The following is a 16,001-nucleotide window of genomic DNA, read 5'->3' on the forward strand; positions in this document are numbered from 1 at the left end:
AGACTAATGGAAAACTAGATTTTTCACTGAATTAGAAAGCAAGACAATCCATATATTGACAACACTTCAGGTTGAAACAGATCAGGAAAACTGTTTTGGACTGTTTGTGCGGAGAGGCAAACGTGGGTCTGATGTGCAGTGGCACCCACGTTCTGTGGAGGCAGAGAAACTACCAGAGATTTCATGTAAATCGGCACCCGGAGTGGAGAGAGTCCAGCTCTGATTTTGGGAGAAGTCATTTGAATCTTAAAGCCTGGAATTTCTCCTTGGTACTAACAAAGAAGTAGAAAATAAGGAATTGTGTTAATGAAGTGGAAATATCTTTGAATTAAAAAAAAAAGAAAGGTGCACAGCTCATTTGGGGGTCGTACCTTGCAACCAGGAAGAAACCCTGAGCAGAAGAACAGCTAGGGAGATGTTAGGTTTGTTTCTGTGGTATTGGTTATACTGTTTTTTTTTTTTTTTTTTTTTTGTGGACAGATAAATTAGCCATTTAATTTCCCTGTATTTCAGGAAGCGTATTAGAGAGATGTAACAATGTGTTAACTTTTTGAGGTTGTTTAGGTATTAGGAAAGTGATGTCATAATCTTAACTGAATAAAAACCAAAAAATACTGTCACATCTTCTTCACCTGTCAGAGGGTCAAAGGGCAAGAGACAAGGTCAGGTGGCCTTCCACACACTAGATTTTCCCCAGCTCAGACCCTGGCTCTTCAGGTCACTTGTGTGGGGTCCAGGGAGCTCTTCTCATGTGCAAGGTTATAGGAACTTCAGAAAAAAAAAAAATGCCTTCAAAAGGAGCTGAATCTTTTTAATGGTGGCTTGTTAGCCTGGTCCATCCATTCTTCAGAAGGCCAGCGTTTTCTTACAACCTTTGCCACTGGCATATTTTATGTAACCCTCAAGGTAAGAGGTTTTAAAATGTCCAGAAACTAGAGAAGCCAAGTGGCATGTCGTTTTGAGCCGGCTTTTTAGCGTTTCCTTTTAGGCCGAGAAGAGAGAAGTCAGAAAAAGAAGCCAGGGGAACAAGAAGGGAACAGAAAGTGTGTCTGTGGTTGGGTCTTGCCGAGCACCACTGTCAAGCTGAGATAAACGCACGTCATTAGTTTGATAGACTGAACTGATTTCACAGCAGAAGTCACACGGGTTGGGGAAGTTGGGCAGGGCAGGAAGAGCGGAGGCTGGAGATGGCCTTCCTGGAGGACTACATCTGCTCCTTGACAAGAGAGATCCAGAGCAAGACAGCTAGCTGGAAGGAGCCACTACTGAAGGCAGGGATGAACTGTGAGGTAAGTAAGCTTTGATGGTTTGAACAGGAATGGCCCCCCGTAGACCGCGTGTTTGAATGCTTGGCCCATAGAGAGTGGCACTATTAGGAGGTGGCCTTGTTGGAGGAAGCGTGTCACTGTGGCAGTGAGCTTTGAGGTCTCATATGCTGAAGCTACATCCAGTGTGGCACACAATCTTGTGCGGCCTGTGGATCAAGATGTAAACCTCTCAGCTCCTTCTCCAGCACCATGTCTGCCTGCATGCCACCATGCTACTCACCCTGGTAATAATGGGCTAAACCCCTGAAACCAAGCCAGGCTCTATTAAATGTTTTCCTTTATGATAGTTTTCTTGGTCATGGTGTCTCTTCACAGCAAGAGAAACCCTAACTAAGACATCTAGTTATGGAGGAATTGGCATTGGATTGTCTATGCACTATGCAGACTGCTACAGAATATGCGCACATGATTACAGTCTCTACTTCAGAGCAGATTTGGAACAAGTATATCCGGCAGAGCAATACTTACATGTTATACTTCAGTAAACTATTAAGATGTAAAGAAGTACTTGGTCACTCCCCTCATGTTATAGATGACACACAGCATAGAGCTAAGAAGTGATTTTTCCCTAATAAGTGTTAAAGAGGGAGGTGGTGTTTGTGATTGATGATTCGTAGCTGTTTTTTTTTTTTAAATAGTCATTTTCAGTCAAAAAGGTTTGTGTGTGTTATATATTCTGTGTGTAGAAACAAGAAGAAAAAGCTTGAAAAGGAGGAGAAGAAAGGAAAGACAGAGGAGGGGGAAAACCACCTCACATGGTTCTTTAAAGACATTTGCCCTCCCGCTCTCCACCCCCAGTTCTTTCTTACAAAGGATGCATGAATGAGCCTGTGTACAGGTGCCGTCAGCACACGCTCTTACTAAATTAGGAGTCGCTCTTCTAGTAGCTGCTGCTTCCGTTTTGTTATGCTTGGGAGGATTTTGCAGTGAAGTCCAGCCGCCTTTGAACCTGCAGTGTCTTAATTTCCTGATGGCCGGAATTACAGGCACGTGCTAGCCTGCCCAGCTTTTTTTTTTTCTTTTTAATTTTAGCATAATTAACAGTATCATTTCAAGTTAATAAATCTTGTAAAACATAAACATGCTGTTACTAATCCTTCCTTAAAACATTGAAATGTTTATAATTTTTGTCACTGAAATGTGCTTTTTAAAAAATAGTTGTGTCAGCTGAGTGGTGGTGGTGGTCTACACCTTTAATCCCAGCACTCGAGAGGCAGTGGCAGGCGGATCTCTGTGAGTTCAAGGCCAGCCTGGTCTACAGAGTGAGTTCCAGGACAGCCAGGGCCGATACATAAAGAAACCCTGTCTCAAAAAAATAAATAAATAAATAAATAAATAAATAAATAAATAAATAAATAAATAATATTTTTGTCTTCTTAATTAGGGTTTCTCTTGTTGCAATGAAACACCAAGGCTGTAAAGCAAGCTGAGGAGGAAAGGGCTTATTCATCTTACACTTCCACATCACTGTTCATCATCGAAGGAAGTCAGGACAGGAACTCAAACAGGATGGGAACCTGGAGGGAGGAGCTGATGCAGAGGCCAAGGAGGGGTGCTACTTACTGGCTTGCTCCTCATGGCTTGCTCAGCCTGCTTTCTTATAGCACCCAGGACCAGCAGCCCAGGGATGACACCACCCACCACGGGCTGGACCCTCTCCCATACAAACATCACTAATTAAGAAAATGCCTCACAGCTGGATCTTATGGGGGCCTCTTCTTCACTGAGGTTTTCTCCTTTCAGACCGCTCTAGTTTGTGTCAAGTGGACATAAGCCTAGCCAGCACACGTTTCTTACAAATATGAAAAATGGGAAGTCCTATTTTAATTTTAGCTTGGTACTATGTGCAATAAACAATATATAATATTAGCATATTATATGACTACAAATTATAGAAATAACTACATCACCCTTTTATGCTTTGTGTTCAATTAGAGTGTGATTGTGTGTGTGTCTGTGTGTGTGTGCGTGCCTGTACACTTGTGTGGAAGTACACATACACATGAGCACATGTACATGTGGAGACCAGAAGGTGGCCTCAGGTGTCATGCCCAGGGCCACCATGTACCTTCTTTAGGACTGACTCTCATAACTGCCTGCAGCTCACCAGTTATGCCAGGCTGGCTGGTCAGTCTCCTGTCGTCACCTCTCAGCACTGGGATTGTAAGCCTTGCCATCCTTTTTTTGTGGGTGCCAGGGATCGAACTCAGGTCCTCGTGCTTGAAAGACAAGTGCTTTACCAACTGAACCATCCTTGCAGCCACCCTGTTTTATTTTTCACGAGTAATGTACTCTTGTGGTTTGTCTCCTGAAAAGCCATGTGATAGAACAGATAAAACCTCTGTATCCAACCAACAACTACATTTCAATTGGATGTACTGTCCCCGAGAGCCAGGCAGCTTACTTCTTGGGAAATGTTTCTTGTTTGTCCTTTTTTTGTGGGGTGGGGGGTGGGGGGGCCTCTGTTAGGATTATATTGTAATTTTAGTCTTAGAAAAGCCAGTCTTGGCAAAGCTCTCCTGAGGAGCAGAACTCCCTCTGGCCATGTAGAGAGCAAATCATGGCTAGAGGCATTCGTTCCATATTCTGTGAACCATTCTTGTCTACAAAAAGACTTTGTCCCAAAGTTTCCTTTAAACCTGTATGCACTGGTTCACGGAAAAATGCTTGCCAGGAGTTCCTCTACTATCCTGTCTCTGTTTGTGCAGAAAAGAAAAAAACATCCGTTATGCGCAGGTGGGCTAGGAGATCGGATGTGAGTGTCTAATACACTAAGCTGAGGGGCACGGCTTGCAGAGCAGGGCCAGCCTGCTGCACTTAAACGTTGTCTGACTTCTCCTTAGTTGTCTGCTTTAGAATCCCCATGGCCTCCTGGGAACGCCTGAATTAGAGCTTTGCATGTTCCATTCTCTAGAGACTCAATATGGCGTGTTACTAAGAGTAAGCAGCCCGTGCGGAGAGCAAAAAGCCCTCAAAATGATTATATTTCTGCAAGTCAACACCTTTTCCTGAATCCATTGTTCTTTTTTAAAGCAGTCAGACAAATTAAGTGATTATGATATATCATGTAACTAGGAGAATCTCTTTGTTTGGGGTAAGAGAAATCAATACAAGAAGCGCGTGGAGTGGCCTTTTCCTCTGTTCCTGGGGCAGCTCCTTGCACATGGGTTTAGAAATGCTGATTCTACATGAAGAATGACAGTGATTCATGTGGAGACCCAGCTCATTAGAAACCCGACTCCTCTCCCAGACCCTTTGCCACTGGCCCTGGCCATAGAGATCTGGAAGTAATAATTGCTTTGATACAGAAGTTTAGCTGTGAATTTTTATAAATAGATTTAGGATAAGCAGTGGGACAGTGCGGGGTGTGTTTGTTTTTAGTGGGTTCATTTAAACCCAACACAAACCAGTGGGTCGTTTCTGTGTGTTCTGGGATGTGTCCTCTTTCTGCACGTGCATCTTCAGTGCTAGTCACTCGGACCGTTCTGTTGGAAATTGCCACCTGTCCCCAGCACGCCCAGTCTCTTTTTCCTGGCTCCATATTCATCCCTCATTCCAGGGAGCCACTTCCTAAGAGTCAATTGATAAATTACTTCCTTTTTTATATCTGTTCCTGTCTCCTGTGCTAGCACATAAAATTCTGTGAAGATAGCATTCTGCCGCTGCCCTTCTTTAAAATTGTATTATTTTGGAGGAGACTCAGGCTCACTTTGAAATTTCTGTCTGTCTTAGTTACTGTTCTATTGCCGTGAAGAGACGCCATGACCAAGGCAACTTACAAAAGCATTTAATTGATTGCTTGCTTACAGTTTTAGAGGGTTAGCCCATGACCATCGTGTCAGGGAGCTTGGCAGCAGGCAGGCATGGTGCTGTAGCTGTAGCTAAGAGCTTCCATCTGCTCCATAAGCACCCAGCTGACGGGGTGGGGAGGTAAGGAGCAGGAGAGAAAGGAAAATATTGGGCTTTTGAAACGTCAAAGGTGACACACACCTTCCCCAACAAGGCCACACCTCCTAATCGTTCCTAAACCGTTCTACCAATGGGGGACCAAGGGTTCAAATATATGAGCCTAAGGGGGCCATTCTTGTTTAAACCGCCAACCATCCTTCTGCCTCAGCCTCCCGAGTGTGTGTTGGTGTTAGAGATGTACATCACTGGACCTGGCTTTGCCACTGTAAGGATTGACTGCAGACCCTTTGGCTGGGGTCCAGCACACACTAGATGCTAAAAAAAAAATATGTGGAGAAGAGGATATAATCACCATTATTCTAGTGCAACACTTATTAAATGAAGTGACTTGATAAACATTTTCTCCTAAGGCAGTTAAGATCTCTGAGTTTTGAAGGAAGCTAACCATTCTATGATCTTCAAGAGCGTTGTGTCTTCCTGTGAGAGGACACTTCATAGCTACCAATACATGCTTTGTAACACATGTTCACAACACAGAAGCCGATTTCCCATCACCAGAAACCTGGGCAAGAGGGGCCTTGAAAAGCCCCCCCCCAAAAGAAAAAATTGCAAATAAAAAACATCAGATACCAAACTTAATCAGAGTTTAAACTTCTGCACTGTTAGAATAGCTATTCTGAAGCCCTGGAGTCTCATAGTGGATTTCACACTTTCACTGTGGAATGTATCTTTGTGCATATATCCACCACTGAAAATTAAAAAATCATGACAGTAAAAACTAAAAACTTAATTAGCTTTATCTCCTCTTGCATAGCTCATGTCCATTACCTGCATTCTGTCCTCCCTCAAAGTTTTGATCTTTGGAATTGGGATGGTTTTAGTGAGGCTGTTGCTGTTCAGAAATAGACGGAACACATCATCCACCTTGAGGATATTCAGAAAAATCAGAACTGTGAATCACCTTCGGCTCCACGTAGATGTCCTATCCCAAAGGATTCTAGAGTGAACTGAGAATTAGGCGTGTGCCTGTCTGTGTTCAGGTGCTTTAAGCACCTTATCTTATCGGTCTGTTCTGCCACCTGCCCTACGATGTCAGATGTGTTACTGCAAGGAGACAAGACAGGCTCAGAGGCACAGCAGGATGGCACATGTGGGTGCCAGTGGTGCCCGACTCTGGACCGCTCTTCTTTCCACAGCTTCGTGTAGTTTCTTTCTGAGTAAGATTAAGTCTGGGAGTTGCCTTTTAATAAGAGGTCTTGTTTCAAAGTGCCTTACACGGATTTTAGATTCTCCTGACCAGTACATGTTTTCTTTTTTTTTTTTAATTTGATGTATATGGGTGTTTTGCACATGTCTTTGCAGTACTCATGAAGTATGTATGTAAATGCACACATATGTGCAATGCTCATGAAGTACAGAAAAGGGTATCATACCCTCTAGAACTGGAGTTCCAGACAGCTGTGAGCCACCGTGTGGGTGCTGGGAACCTAACCCAGATTCTCTGCAAGAGAGCTGGTGCCCAAACTCTGAGCCATCTCTCCAGCCCACGGTACACTTCTGATGATCTTGTTACCACCTGGACTTTACACTGGCATAAGAAACAAGCTATACTGCGTAATCTGCCTCTGCATGCCTCACATAGTCAGTTTTCTTGCTCACAAAAATAACTCATTTTACTCTTTACTGTAAGATTGCTGGGCTGGAACGAGGCTTTTTCTTGTTATTTGCAGTTTGTCTTCCTGTGGTAGCTAGCTTCCTGGTACTGTAACAACCCCCATGAAGTAATCAGCCCATGAAGTGGGAGGGCATTTTGACTCTTAGTTTGGAAGGATCCAGTGCATAGTCACTTGGATCTATTTATTGCTTTTGGGCAATGGAAGGCAGAAAATCATGGCAAAGAGCGAATAGTGTAGCAGAGATGTTTACCTTCTGATGCCTAGAAAGCAAAGAGAGAAGAGGAGGGACTGAGCTATGTTCCTTCAGAGACACAACCTCTGTGACCAGAGGACTTCACATAGGGCCCATCAGTTAAGATTCTCTCTCTCTCTCTCTCTTTCTCTCTCTTCTCTCTCTCTCTCTCTCTCTCTCTCTCTCTCTCTCTCTCTCTCTCTCTCTCTCACACACACACACACACACACACACACACACACACACACACACACACACCTGTTAAGATTCTGTCTCACAAGCCAGGCTGTGGTGGCTCATACCTTTAATCCCATGCACTCTTGGGAGGCAGAGGCAGGCAGATCTCTGTGAGTTAGAGGCCAGCCTGGTCTACAGAGTGAGTTCCAAGTCAGGCTCCAAAGCTACACAGAGAAACCTTGTCTCAAAAAAACAAACAAAAAACCCACAAACAAACAAACAAACAAAAGATTCTATCACACACACACACACACACACACACACACACACACACACACACACACACACACACACACACACACCAATAGGACCAAGCTGGGGCCTAAAGCATTAACATACAGGCTTTTGTAGAAAAGTAAAGATCCAGCTGGGCGGTGGTGGTGCACGCCTTTAATCCTAGCATAGGGAGGCAGAGGCAGGCGGATCTCTGAGTTCAAGGCAGCCTGGGCTACAGAGTGAGTTCCAGGAAAGGTGCCAAAGCCACACAGAGAAACTCTGTCTCGAAAAACAAAACAAAAAACCAAAAAAAAAAAAAAAACATACAAAAAGAATAGTTAAGATCCAAACTTTAGTACCTGCTACCAATTCCCCACCAACCTGCCTTGGTGCCAGGTGCTGTTTAAGGCATTGGCAGCATCATGACATTTTCACAGAACGTTTTCTGATCTCAGGTCTGAGGGTCACCTGTTGAAGACCCAAAGATTTTATTTGACTCCCAGGGCATCATGGGCCAGCAAACACTTTCTAAAACATTTATTACAGGTACTAAATCCTAAGCTAAAATCCAGGGGTGTGACGTGAGTCAGTGGAATGACCAAGTGTTTTAATTTTGAATGGGCTTTGACAGAAGGTGAATACACACTCCCTGTGTGCACACTCTGGGGTCAGCTTCTGTGGTGGTGGAGGCAGAGATGAGGAGATGTGGCAGCTGAGTTACTGTTACATGGAGGCCACCTTTTTCCCTCTCCAGGAACCTCCCTAAGAAAGATTTTTACCAGCCGTTACCTAAGGTAATGACCTAGATAGGCATCATTATTGAGAAGTCTTACTAAAAAGCAAGACTGTGTGATGTCATTATGTGGATAGTCTCACTTAACCCCCAAACCCAACCTAGGTGACCAAACCATCCTAAGTCCCAGGTTGTACGTGAGGACGCCGAGGGCTGTCAAGGTGAAATAACTTGCTTCACATTGTATGTTAGAGGCCGGAATAAAGTAGAGAAAGACACACACAGTTGGATCCCAGGCAGTGTGACCCAAGAAATACAGCTTAACCACTGTCCTGAACGACAGATCCACAGTGGGATGATGTCAGTCCTGCTGTTTGTACACAGTTGGGGCAAAACTGGTTTTCCGTCCTAGGCTGGCATTAAAACTAACTCTTTACACTGGTGCTGTGGGAAACTTGGGTTATTTTAAACTACCTGGAGAGTGGATTTGGGGGATATCATCTACTCATTAATATTTTAATAGTAGTATTTTATTGAGTCCTAGATTTGTTGTTTTTTTTTTTTTTGGAAAGAATGTTGACAAACCTCATTTTATCCAGATAGTGATGAGTTATGCGAGATCTGAAAATGAGGTCAGCTGCCAGAAGTGGGTGCCGGGAACTGAACAGGGTTCCTTTGGAAGATGAGCGCATACTCTTTTTTTTTTTTCCCCTCCAGAGCTGAGGATCAAACCCAGGGCCTTGCACTTGCTAGGCAAGCGCTCTACCACTGAGCTAAATTCCTAACCCCCAGCGCATGCTCTTAACCACCGAGCTATTTCTTCAGTCCTTGACTTGTGGGTTTTTTTTGTTTGTTTGTTTGTTTTTAACCTGGGGTAAGAGATGTGTATTCAGTTCCAGTCTCCTAGATGTGGATATCCAATTTCACCAGCAACTGTTTGTCAAAGTGACTTGTCTTTCTCCCAATGTATGTTTTTGGCATCTTTGGTAAATTAGATGCCTGTAGCTGTGTGGGTTGGTTTCTAGGACCTCCGTTCTATTCCACCAGTCTGCATATCTATGTCTGTGACAGTCCTGTGCTTTTCTTGTCCCATGGCTCTGTAGTATCGTTTGAGGTCAGGTATTGTTGCTTTGGCTATCGTGGTCTTCTGTGCTTCCATATAAATTGTAGGGTTGTGTAGTTCTGTAAGGAGTGCCATGGATTTCGATGGGTTGCTTTGGATCTGTATATTGATTTTGGTGATGTAGTCATTTCCCCAGGGTTAGCTCTGCTGGCGATTGAACCTAGGAGGTCTTTTCTTTCATGTAGTTCTGTTGGACTTCCTTTCTAGCCACCCCATAGTCTTAGCTTTCACGGTGCTCACTAGAAATTAAATACTAAAATGTAACCGAAGCAATTCATAACGCGTGTTAGCCTCCGCTTCTGTTGTGACAGGGTAAGATGCCTGGGCATAGCTCAGTCATTATCTGTGGAAATGAATACATGAATAAATACGATAAAAATGAATGAATAAATAAGCAATGCGTAGGTATATTCAAAAGCAATAATTGAAGCATGATAGGGTGTTACACGAGTATCTCAGAACTTAGAAGGCTAAAGCAGGAGGATTACGATTTTGAGGCCAGGTTGGGCTGCATAGTTAGAACCTGTCTCAAATTTTTTTCTTGAATGAGTAATTGTCATTTATTACTTTTATGTTGGTTTAAGTTGAAAAGGCAGGAATTTTATTACCTATTTCCTGATAATAAGAATAATAGGTGCTCTGGCACAAATGTACATTTTAGAGAAAATTATAGTCATTAGAGACCCTGCCCCCCCCAAGCAGCCTTGTGACATTTTTGTCATTGTTGTTATTGTTGTCTTTTTATTTATATTATGGTCGACATAATGGCATGGGTAAATATTTTCCTGGCTCTCTGAGTTGGTACCACAGATGGTATTACAGATGGCATTACCAACTCTTTTGAGTTGGTACTACAGAGACTTTCTCAACACACCACTATAGGTTCCTCTTGAAAATTTTCCCTGAACAAAAATCCTAAAACATTACATCTCACTTATTCGGCACATACAATCTGTCTTACCGGTCCGTGAGAGTAGATTTGGTAATGCTGAGAATTAGAGATTGTGACTACACTTCACAGGGTCTAACCGCCATGTAGATGCTCTTGTTTTGGGGAAACGTAGAAGACAGCAAAGCCGGGGGCTCCTGCAAGCTCTGCAAGGGAGGAGGAATTGAACTTGTATGCTGTCAGGACAGGTAACAAGTCCATCTTGGCCTAGGGAGTGGAAGCCTGAAGGATGAGCCAGCTCTGCACAGGCCGTGTCCAGTAGGGTGGGGAGGATTGAGGAAGCAGGTCGATGTGGTAACAAGGTTCAGTGGGTAAAGCTGCAGGTTCTGGAAGGTTTTGGAAGCAACTGAAAGATTTGTTCTCGCCCCCACCCCCATCCCCTCAACCCCCCCCCCCACCCCGTACACAAGCCATGGGTCTTAGGGGATACAATCTATAGCTAAGTAGTTTGTGAGAAGAAAGATGGATTCTTATTTCTCTGTGTGACAAGCTATTTCAGCCACATAAGCAGTGCCTGAGACAGGTTGTCTTTAGAAGCCCATGGAAACTGTTTTCTGCTTCCTTTCAGGGGATTTGGTCTGCCTCTTCATAATTAGCAATAATTTTTCCCTGTTCTTGCAGAGTGTCTTGCAATGGCCAAGGCATGTGTTCTGTAGCATGCTCTGTCAAGAGTACTGTTTTGTCATTCTTATGTCATTAGTGAAGAGACTGTGTCATTGTTATTTAGAGGTTTGCCCAAATGGTGAGTAGGGAAGATAAAATTTATTTTCATTCTTTCCAAGTAGATCCTCAAGGAGAATGGAAAGGTTCATAGAGTGACTCTCTTCTGGAATGGCTCATTGTTTAACAAATGTGATTTATTAGCACAGCTCAAGCAAGCAAGGCCTGAGCAGCATTCATATTGTATTGAGTATCTAAGTCCAAGTCACATGATATTGAAGCTAATGAAAAACTATGTAGGCAATAATGCGTGTGACCTGACGGGTTTGGATGCGTTTTTTCCCTCACTGAATTGATTGATTGGTTTTGTGTCATACTGGTGATGTGATCTAAAAGAAGAAGAAAAACGAAGACTTTCATAATCAAATAATCAGTCAAAAGGCAGCCGCTAAAATCACCACTAGGGTTTAAGATAGAAAACTTGAAGTTGTGAAAATACATATAATCTGGCAGTCCCACAAATATCAATAGACTCAAGAAAAATCTTTCGTTCTGTCTCTATGGAAGCATTTCAGACGTCTGACCTAACTAGCACCATTATTATGATGTCTGAAAGCAAAATATGTGCAGAAGAAAAATAAGATGTGCCCAGGGCCCCAGAAAACCGGGAGCTGAAGCGTCACAACTCTCCGTAACTCATGTCCCTCTTCATGTCTTGCTAGCTCAATGTTCAAGTCTCTACTGACTCCTAGGCACTGTGCAGGGTGAACTTAGCTCATGCTGTCCATGTGTTTCCTTCTCTTCCACACTCGGCTTTTGCCATGAAGATGAGCCTAATTCATAAAGCATTTTTCATTTAAAATTTTGACTTATTATTGTGTCTGTGTGTGCATTCCTGCACTCATGCATGTCTTTGGCCATGTGTGTTGTGTAGAGGACTGCTCTGTGGGGTTCACCTACTCCTTCCGCTTTCACGTGGGTTCTGGGGATCAAACAGGTCACCGGTGTGTGCATCAGGCTCCTTTACCCACTGAGCCATTTTCCGCAAAGTAAAAAAAAAATTTCTTTAAATCAAGAGATTTAAAGAAAATTGTAATTTCAAAGAAAATTAGCATATATGTATAATATATATACATATATATGTATATATACACACACACACACATATATATATATACTTAGTGCTTGAAAAACTCTTTGTTTTCCCGCATCTGGCAGCTTTTTTTTCTATTAAGAAATTTTTTATTCATTTTACATACCATTCACAGAAACCCCCTTCTCTCCTCCCACCCTGCCCCCAGCCTTCCACCCCCCAACCCACCCCCCATTCCCTTCTCTGAAAAGGTAAGGCCTCCCATGGGGAGTCAGCAGAGCCTGGTACATTCAGGTGAGGCAGGTCCCAGCCCCTCTCCCTGCATCAGTGCGGTGGAAGATGTCCCACTATAGGCACTGGGCTCCAGAAAGCCAGCTCATGCACCAGGGACGGATCCTGATCTCACTGCCAGGGGACCCCTTAAACAGATCAAGCTACACAACTGTCTCGCTTATGCAGAGGGCCTGGTCCAGTCCCACGAAGACTCCACAGCTGTTGGTCTAAAGTTCGTGAGTTCCCACTATCTGGGTTTGGTTGTCTCTGTAGAGGCTTGAGACAGTTTCACTCTGTAGCCCAGGCTAATTTGAAACTCATAATGTAGACCAGGCTGTCCTCACTTCTGGCTCAGCCTCCTGTATGCTTGGACTATTATAAACATGAGCTATCATATCTAGCATAAATTTGAAGGCCACCCCCATCTTCCTTAACAGAGAATGGCAAATTCTCTGGCATTATCACTAGGATCTAATGTTTGAATTAGCATTAATCATCCCCATTTTCTTGGTTGAGGGCTAAAGTCTTTTGCCTTCTTATTTGAATATGCATGCTTTTTAGGCTTCAACATTCTTTTTTTTTTTTTTTTTTTTTTTTTTTTGGTTTTTCGAGACAGGGTTTCTCTGTATAGCTTTGTGCCTTTCCTGGAACTCACTTGGTAGCCCAGGCTGGCCTCGAACTCACAGAGATCCGCCTGGCTCTGCCTCCCGAGTGCTGGGATTAAAGGCGTGCGCCACTACCGCCCGGCTCAACATTCTTATTTTAGGATTTTTCTCCTGTTTTATTTTAGATCAGGTGTCCCCCTCCCCCCTTTTCTTTGGTGTTTTTAAAATCGCATCTTTAGAAGATTCTTGAAAGTATTCGTGATAACTTGTGCACCCCTGCATGCCTGAAAATAGCACCTCACTTCACACTTGGCAGATTTGGCAGGAATGGGATTGGCTAAAGATCACCCAATATCAGCACTGATGGCACTTGACAATAGCATCTTCTGTGGACTCTGGCACTTGGTGTGGTGAAGAAGTTGAGGCACCCTGATCTTCATTCCTGCGTTTTCCCCAAATATGACCTGCCCTGGCATGCTCCTCTTCTGTCAAGATAAAGCAGTTTGAAGAGGAGAGGGTTTATGTGGCTTACAGGTTATAGTTCATCACCAAGGGAAGCCAGGACAGGAACTCAGGGCAGAGACAATGGAGAAAAGCTGCTTACTGGCTTGCTTCTAGGCTGACATTCAGCCCAGGCCCACCTGTCTAGGGATGGCATCACCCAAAGTGTATTATTCAGCAATTAAGAAAATGCCCTCAGCTGGGCGGTCGTGGTGCACACCTTTAATCCCAGCACTTGGGAGGCAGAGCCAGGTGGATCTCTGTGAGTTCGAGGCCATCCTGGGCTACCAAGTGAGTTCCAGGAAAGGCGCAAAGCTACACAGAGAAACCCTGTCTCAAAAAAACCAAAAGAAAAAAAAAAAAAAAGAAACTGCCCTCAGAGACATGCTCAAAGGCCATCTGATGGAGGCTGTCATTTAATTGAGGGTTCCTCTTCCCAGGTGTGTCAAGTTGACAGCTAGAGCTATAGTGTATATTAGCAATACTTTGTTGTTTTTGTAATTAAAAAAAAAAAGTCAGGTGGATAGATGTGGCTGTCCTTGGCTTATCCTTTACATGGGTCTGGCCAACCACCTCAGTTTATTTTCTATTAAGTAGACAAAAGACCATGACCACAGCAACATCAAAAGGTATTTTCCTGGGCTTACAGCTTCAGAGGATTAGAGTCCATGTTGGAGGAACAAAGGCATGGGAGCAGGAACAGCGGAGACCTCACATCTTGATCCATAACCGTGAGGCCGAGAGAGCACACTGGACACCGCAGGCGTCTTTTGAAACTTCAGAGCCCACTCCCAGCGGCACACCTCCTTCACCAAGGCCACACCTCCTAATCCTTCCCAAACAGCCACCACCGTGGACCAAGTATTCAAACACATGAGTGGGGGGGGGGGCAGCATTCTCATTGAGACCACTGCACAGATTCTTTCCATGGTCTCAGCTCAACAAAGTTGGACTTCTTTTGTCTCTTACCACAACCTTTCTAATCATTGTTTGTGTTTTGTCCTATTTGCTGTCAGGAATTTTCTCCTGAAAGAATTATATTGATATGCCCACCAGCCTCCCATATAGATAAATACAGTCGGGCATTAAATACACACAAATATAAACATTGGATTATGGCAATCCTTTAGGGATTTTTTTTAAGAGCATGGTTTATTTTATCTGAATTTTAATTAAAATTTAAAAGTTTAAAAATTTTAAGAAAAAATTCTTTTTACCATCCAAAACAATACAGTTAATCAATAATGTCTATTAGCTTACCCACTTAGTATTTTATAATAGGTTTTCTGCCCCCACCCCCACCCCCAGTAAGTTTCTCTGCTGGCACAGTAAGCCAGATCCAGCCAAATTGAAAAGTGTAACATATATTGAGCAAAGAAACTCCAGGGCGGGTTTTCCAGTCTCAGAGAAGTTGCACACCCAGGCGAGGCCAGGAAAGTTTTATAGATTGTAGGTGAGGGATAATGATGTGTCCACCACAAGTTGGGTTTGTGCCCAAGTATGGTCAAAGGCTGAGTGCTTAGGTGGCAACTTCAGAGGCTATTATTGCATTAGGGGAGGAAGCTGCAATAGTCTCCAAGAATGCAGAACTGGGCTTTATTTATTTTTTTTTAAAGATTTATTTATTTATTATGTATACAGCATGTATGACTACAGGCCAGAAGAGGGCGCTAGATCCCATTACAGATGGTTGTGAGCCACCATGTGGTTGCTGGGAATTGAACTCAGGACCTCTGGAAGATCAGTCAGTGCTCTTAACCTCTGAGCCATCTCTCCAGCCCCAGAACTGGGCTTTTTAGTGTCTTTTCTTTGTTCGGAGATGGGGTTTTTTGGGGGCGGGGCTTCCAGGATGATACAGGGGCAAGCTGGAGGCTCCAACCTTTTTAGAATAGAGAAAATATGATTTAAAATTAAATATAGGGGGAAAATCCACTTTTTAGCTTTAAATTCAGTCATCAAATATAATAATTCTTTCCACCTAGAGCCTCTCCTAAAATTGTATGTATTATGCCTTTATACCCTATTAAGATCATAGTTCATAGCAGGCACACAATGTGTGATCTTTCAGAGATTGAACATTTCGTGGTGAAATGGCATTCTCCTTTCTTATTTTATGGCTACTCAAGAATGAAATCTTGGGCTCAGTGATGGAGTGGTTGTACTGCCTGTGCAGGGCCCAGGGTACAGTTCCCAGAACTCAGGGTGGGGGAGCATGGAGGTGATTATATTGACCACAAGACTTGAGTTAATTTTTGGTAAATTTTGTTCTGAATAAACAAGTATTGAATATATGTGTCTGCATAACAATATAAATAAAAGTCATATTCTTAGCAGATACTTGTTAATCACGTGTATCTCAGAGCTCCTGTGTAAGACAATCCTGACCTTAAGTAGTTCCTTAAGACTACTAAAGGAACATTTCACTTAAAAGTATATGTCTATATGTTGTGTGATTTCCTAGGGAAA

The 16,001-nt window shown here is 43.3% G+C and overlaps 1 protein-coding gene across 5 annotated transcripts in view; it reads left to right on the forward strand.

The window, feature by feature from the left end:
- The window catches only part of Snx24 (sorting nexin 24), a 153,024-nt gene that overhangs the window by 68,969 nt on the left and 68,054 nt on the right, over nt 1-16,001 (forward strand). Inside the window, exon 1 of one of the 5 annotated variants that reach the window (XM_006987486.4) lies at nt 535-1,289. The exons of the other annotated variants lie outside the window; for them this stretch is intronic. Coding sequence (XP_006987548.1) covers nt 1,188-1,289 — 102 coding nt within the window. The 5' untranslated portion in view covers nt 535-1,187. Of the gene's footprint in view, nt 1-534; nt 1,290-16,001 lie in introns of those variants that run through there. 5 annotated transcript variants of the gene reach the window in all.

This window comes from Peromyscus maniculatus, chromosome 19 (genome assembly GCF_049852395.1).
Source record: "Peromyscus maniculatus bairdii isolate BWxNUB_F1_BW_parent chromosome 19, HU_Pman_BW_mat_3.1, whole genome shotgun sequence".
Taxonomy (NCBI): Eukaryota; Metazoa; Chordata; class Mammalia; order Rodentia; family Cricetidae; genus Peromyscus; species Peromyscus maniculatus.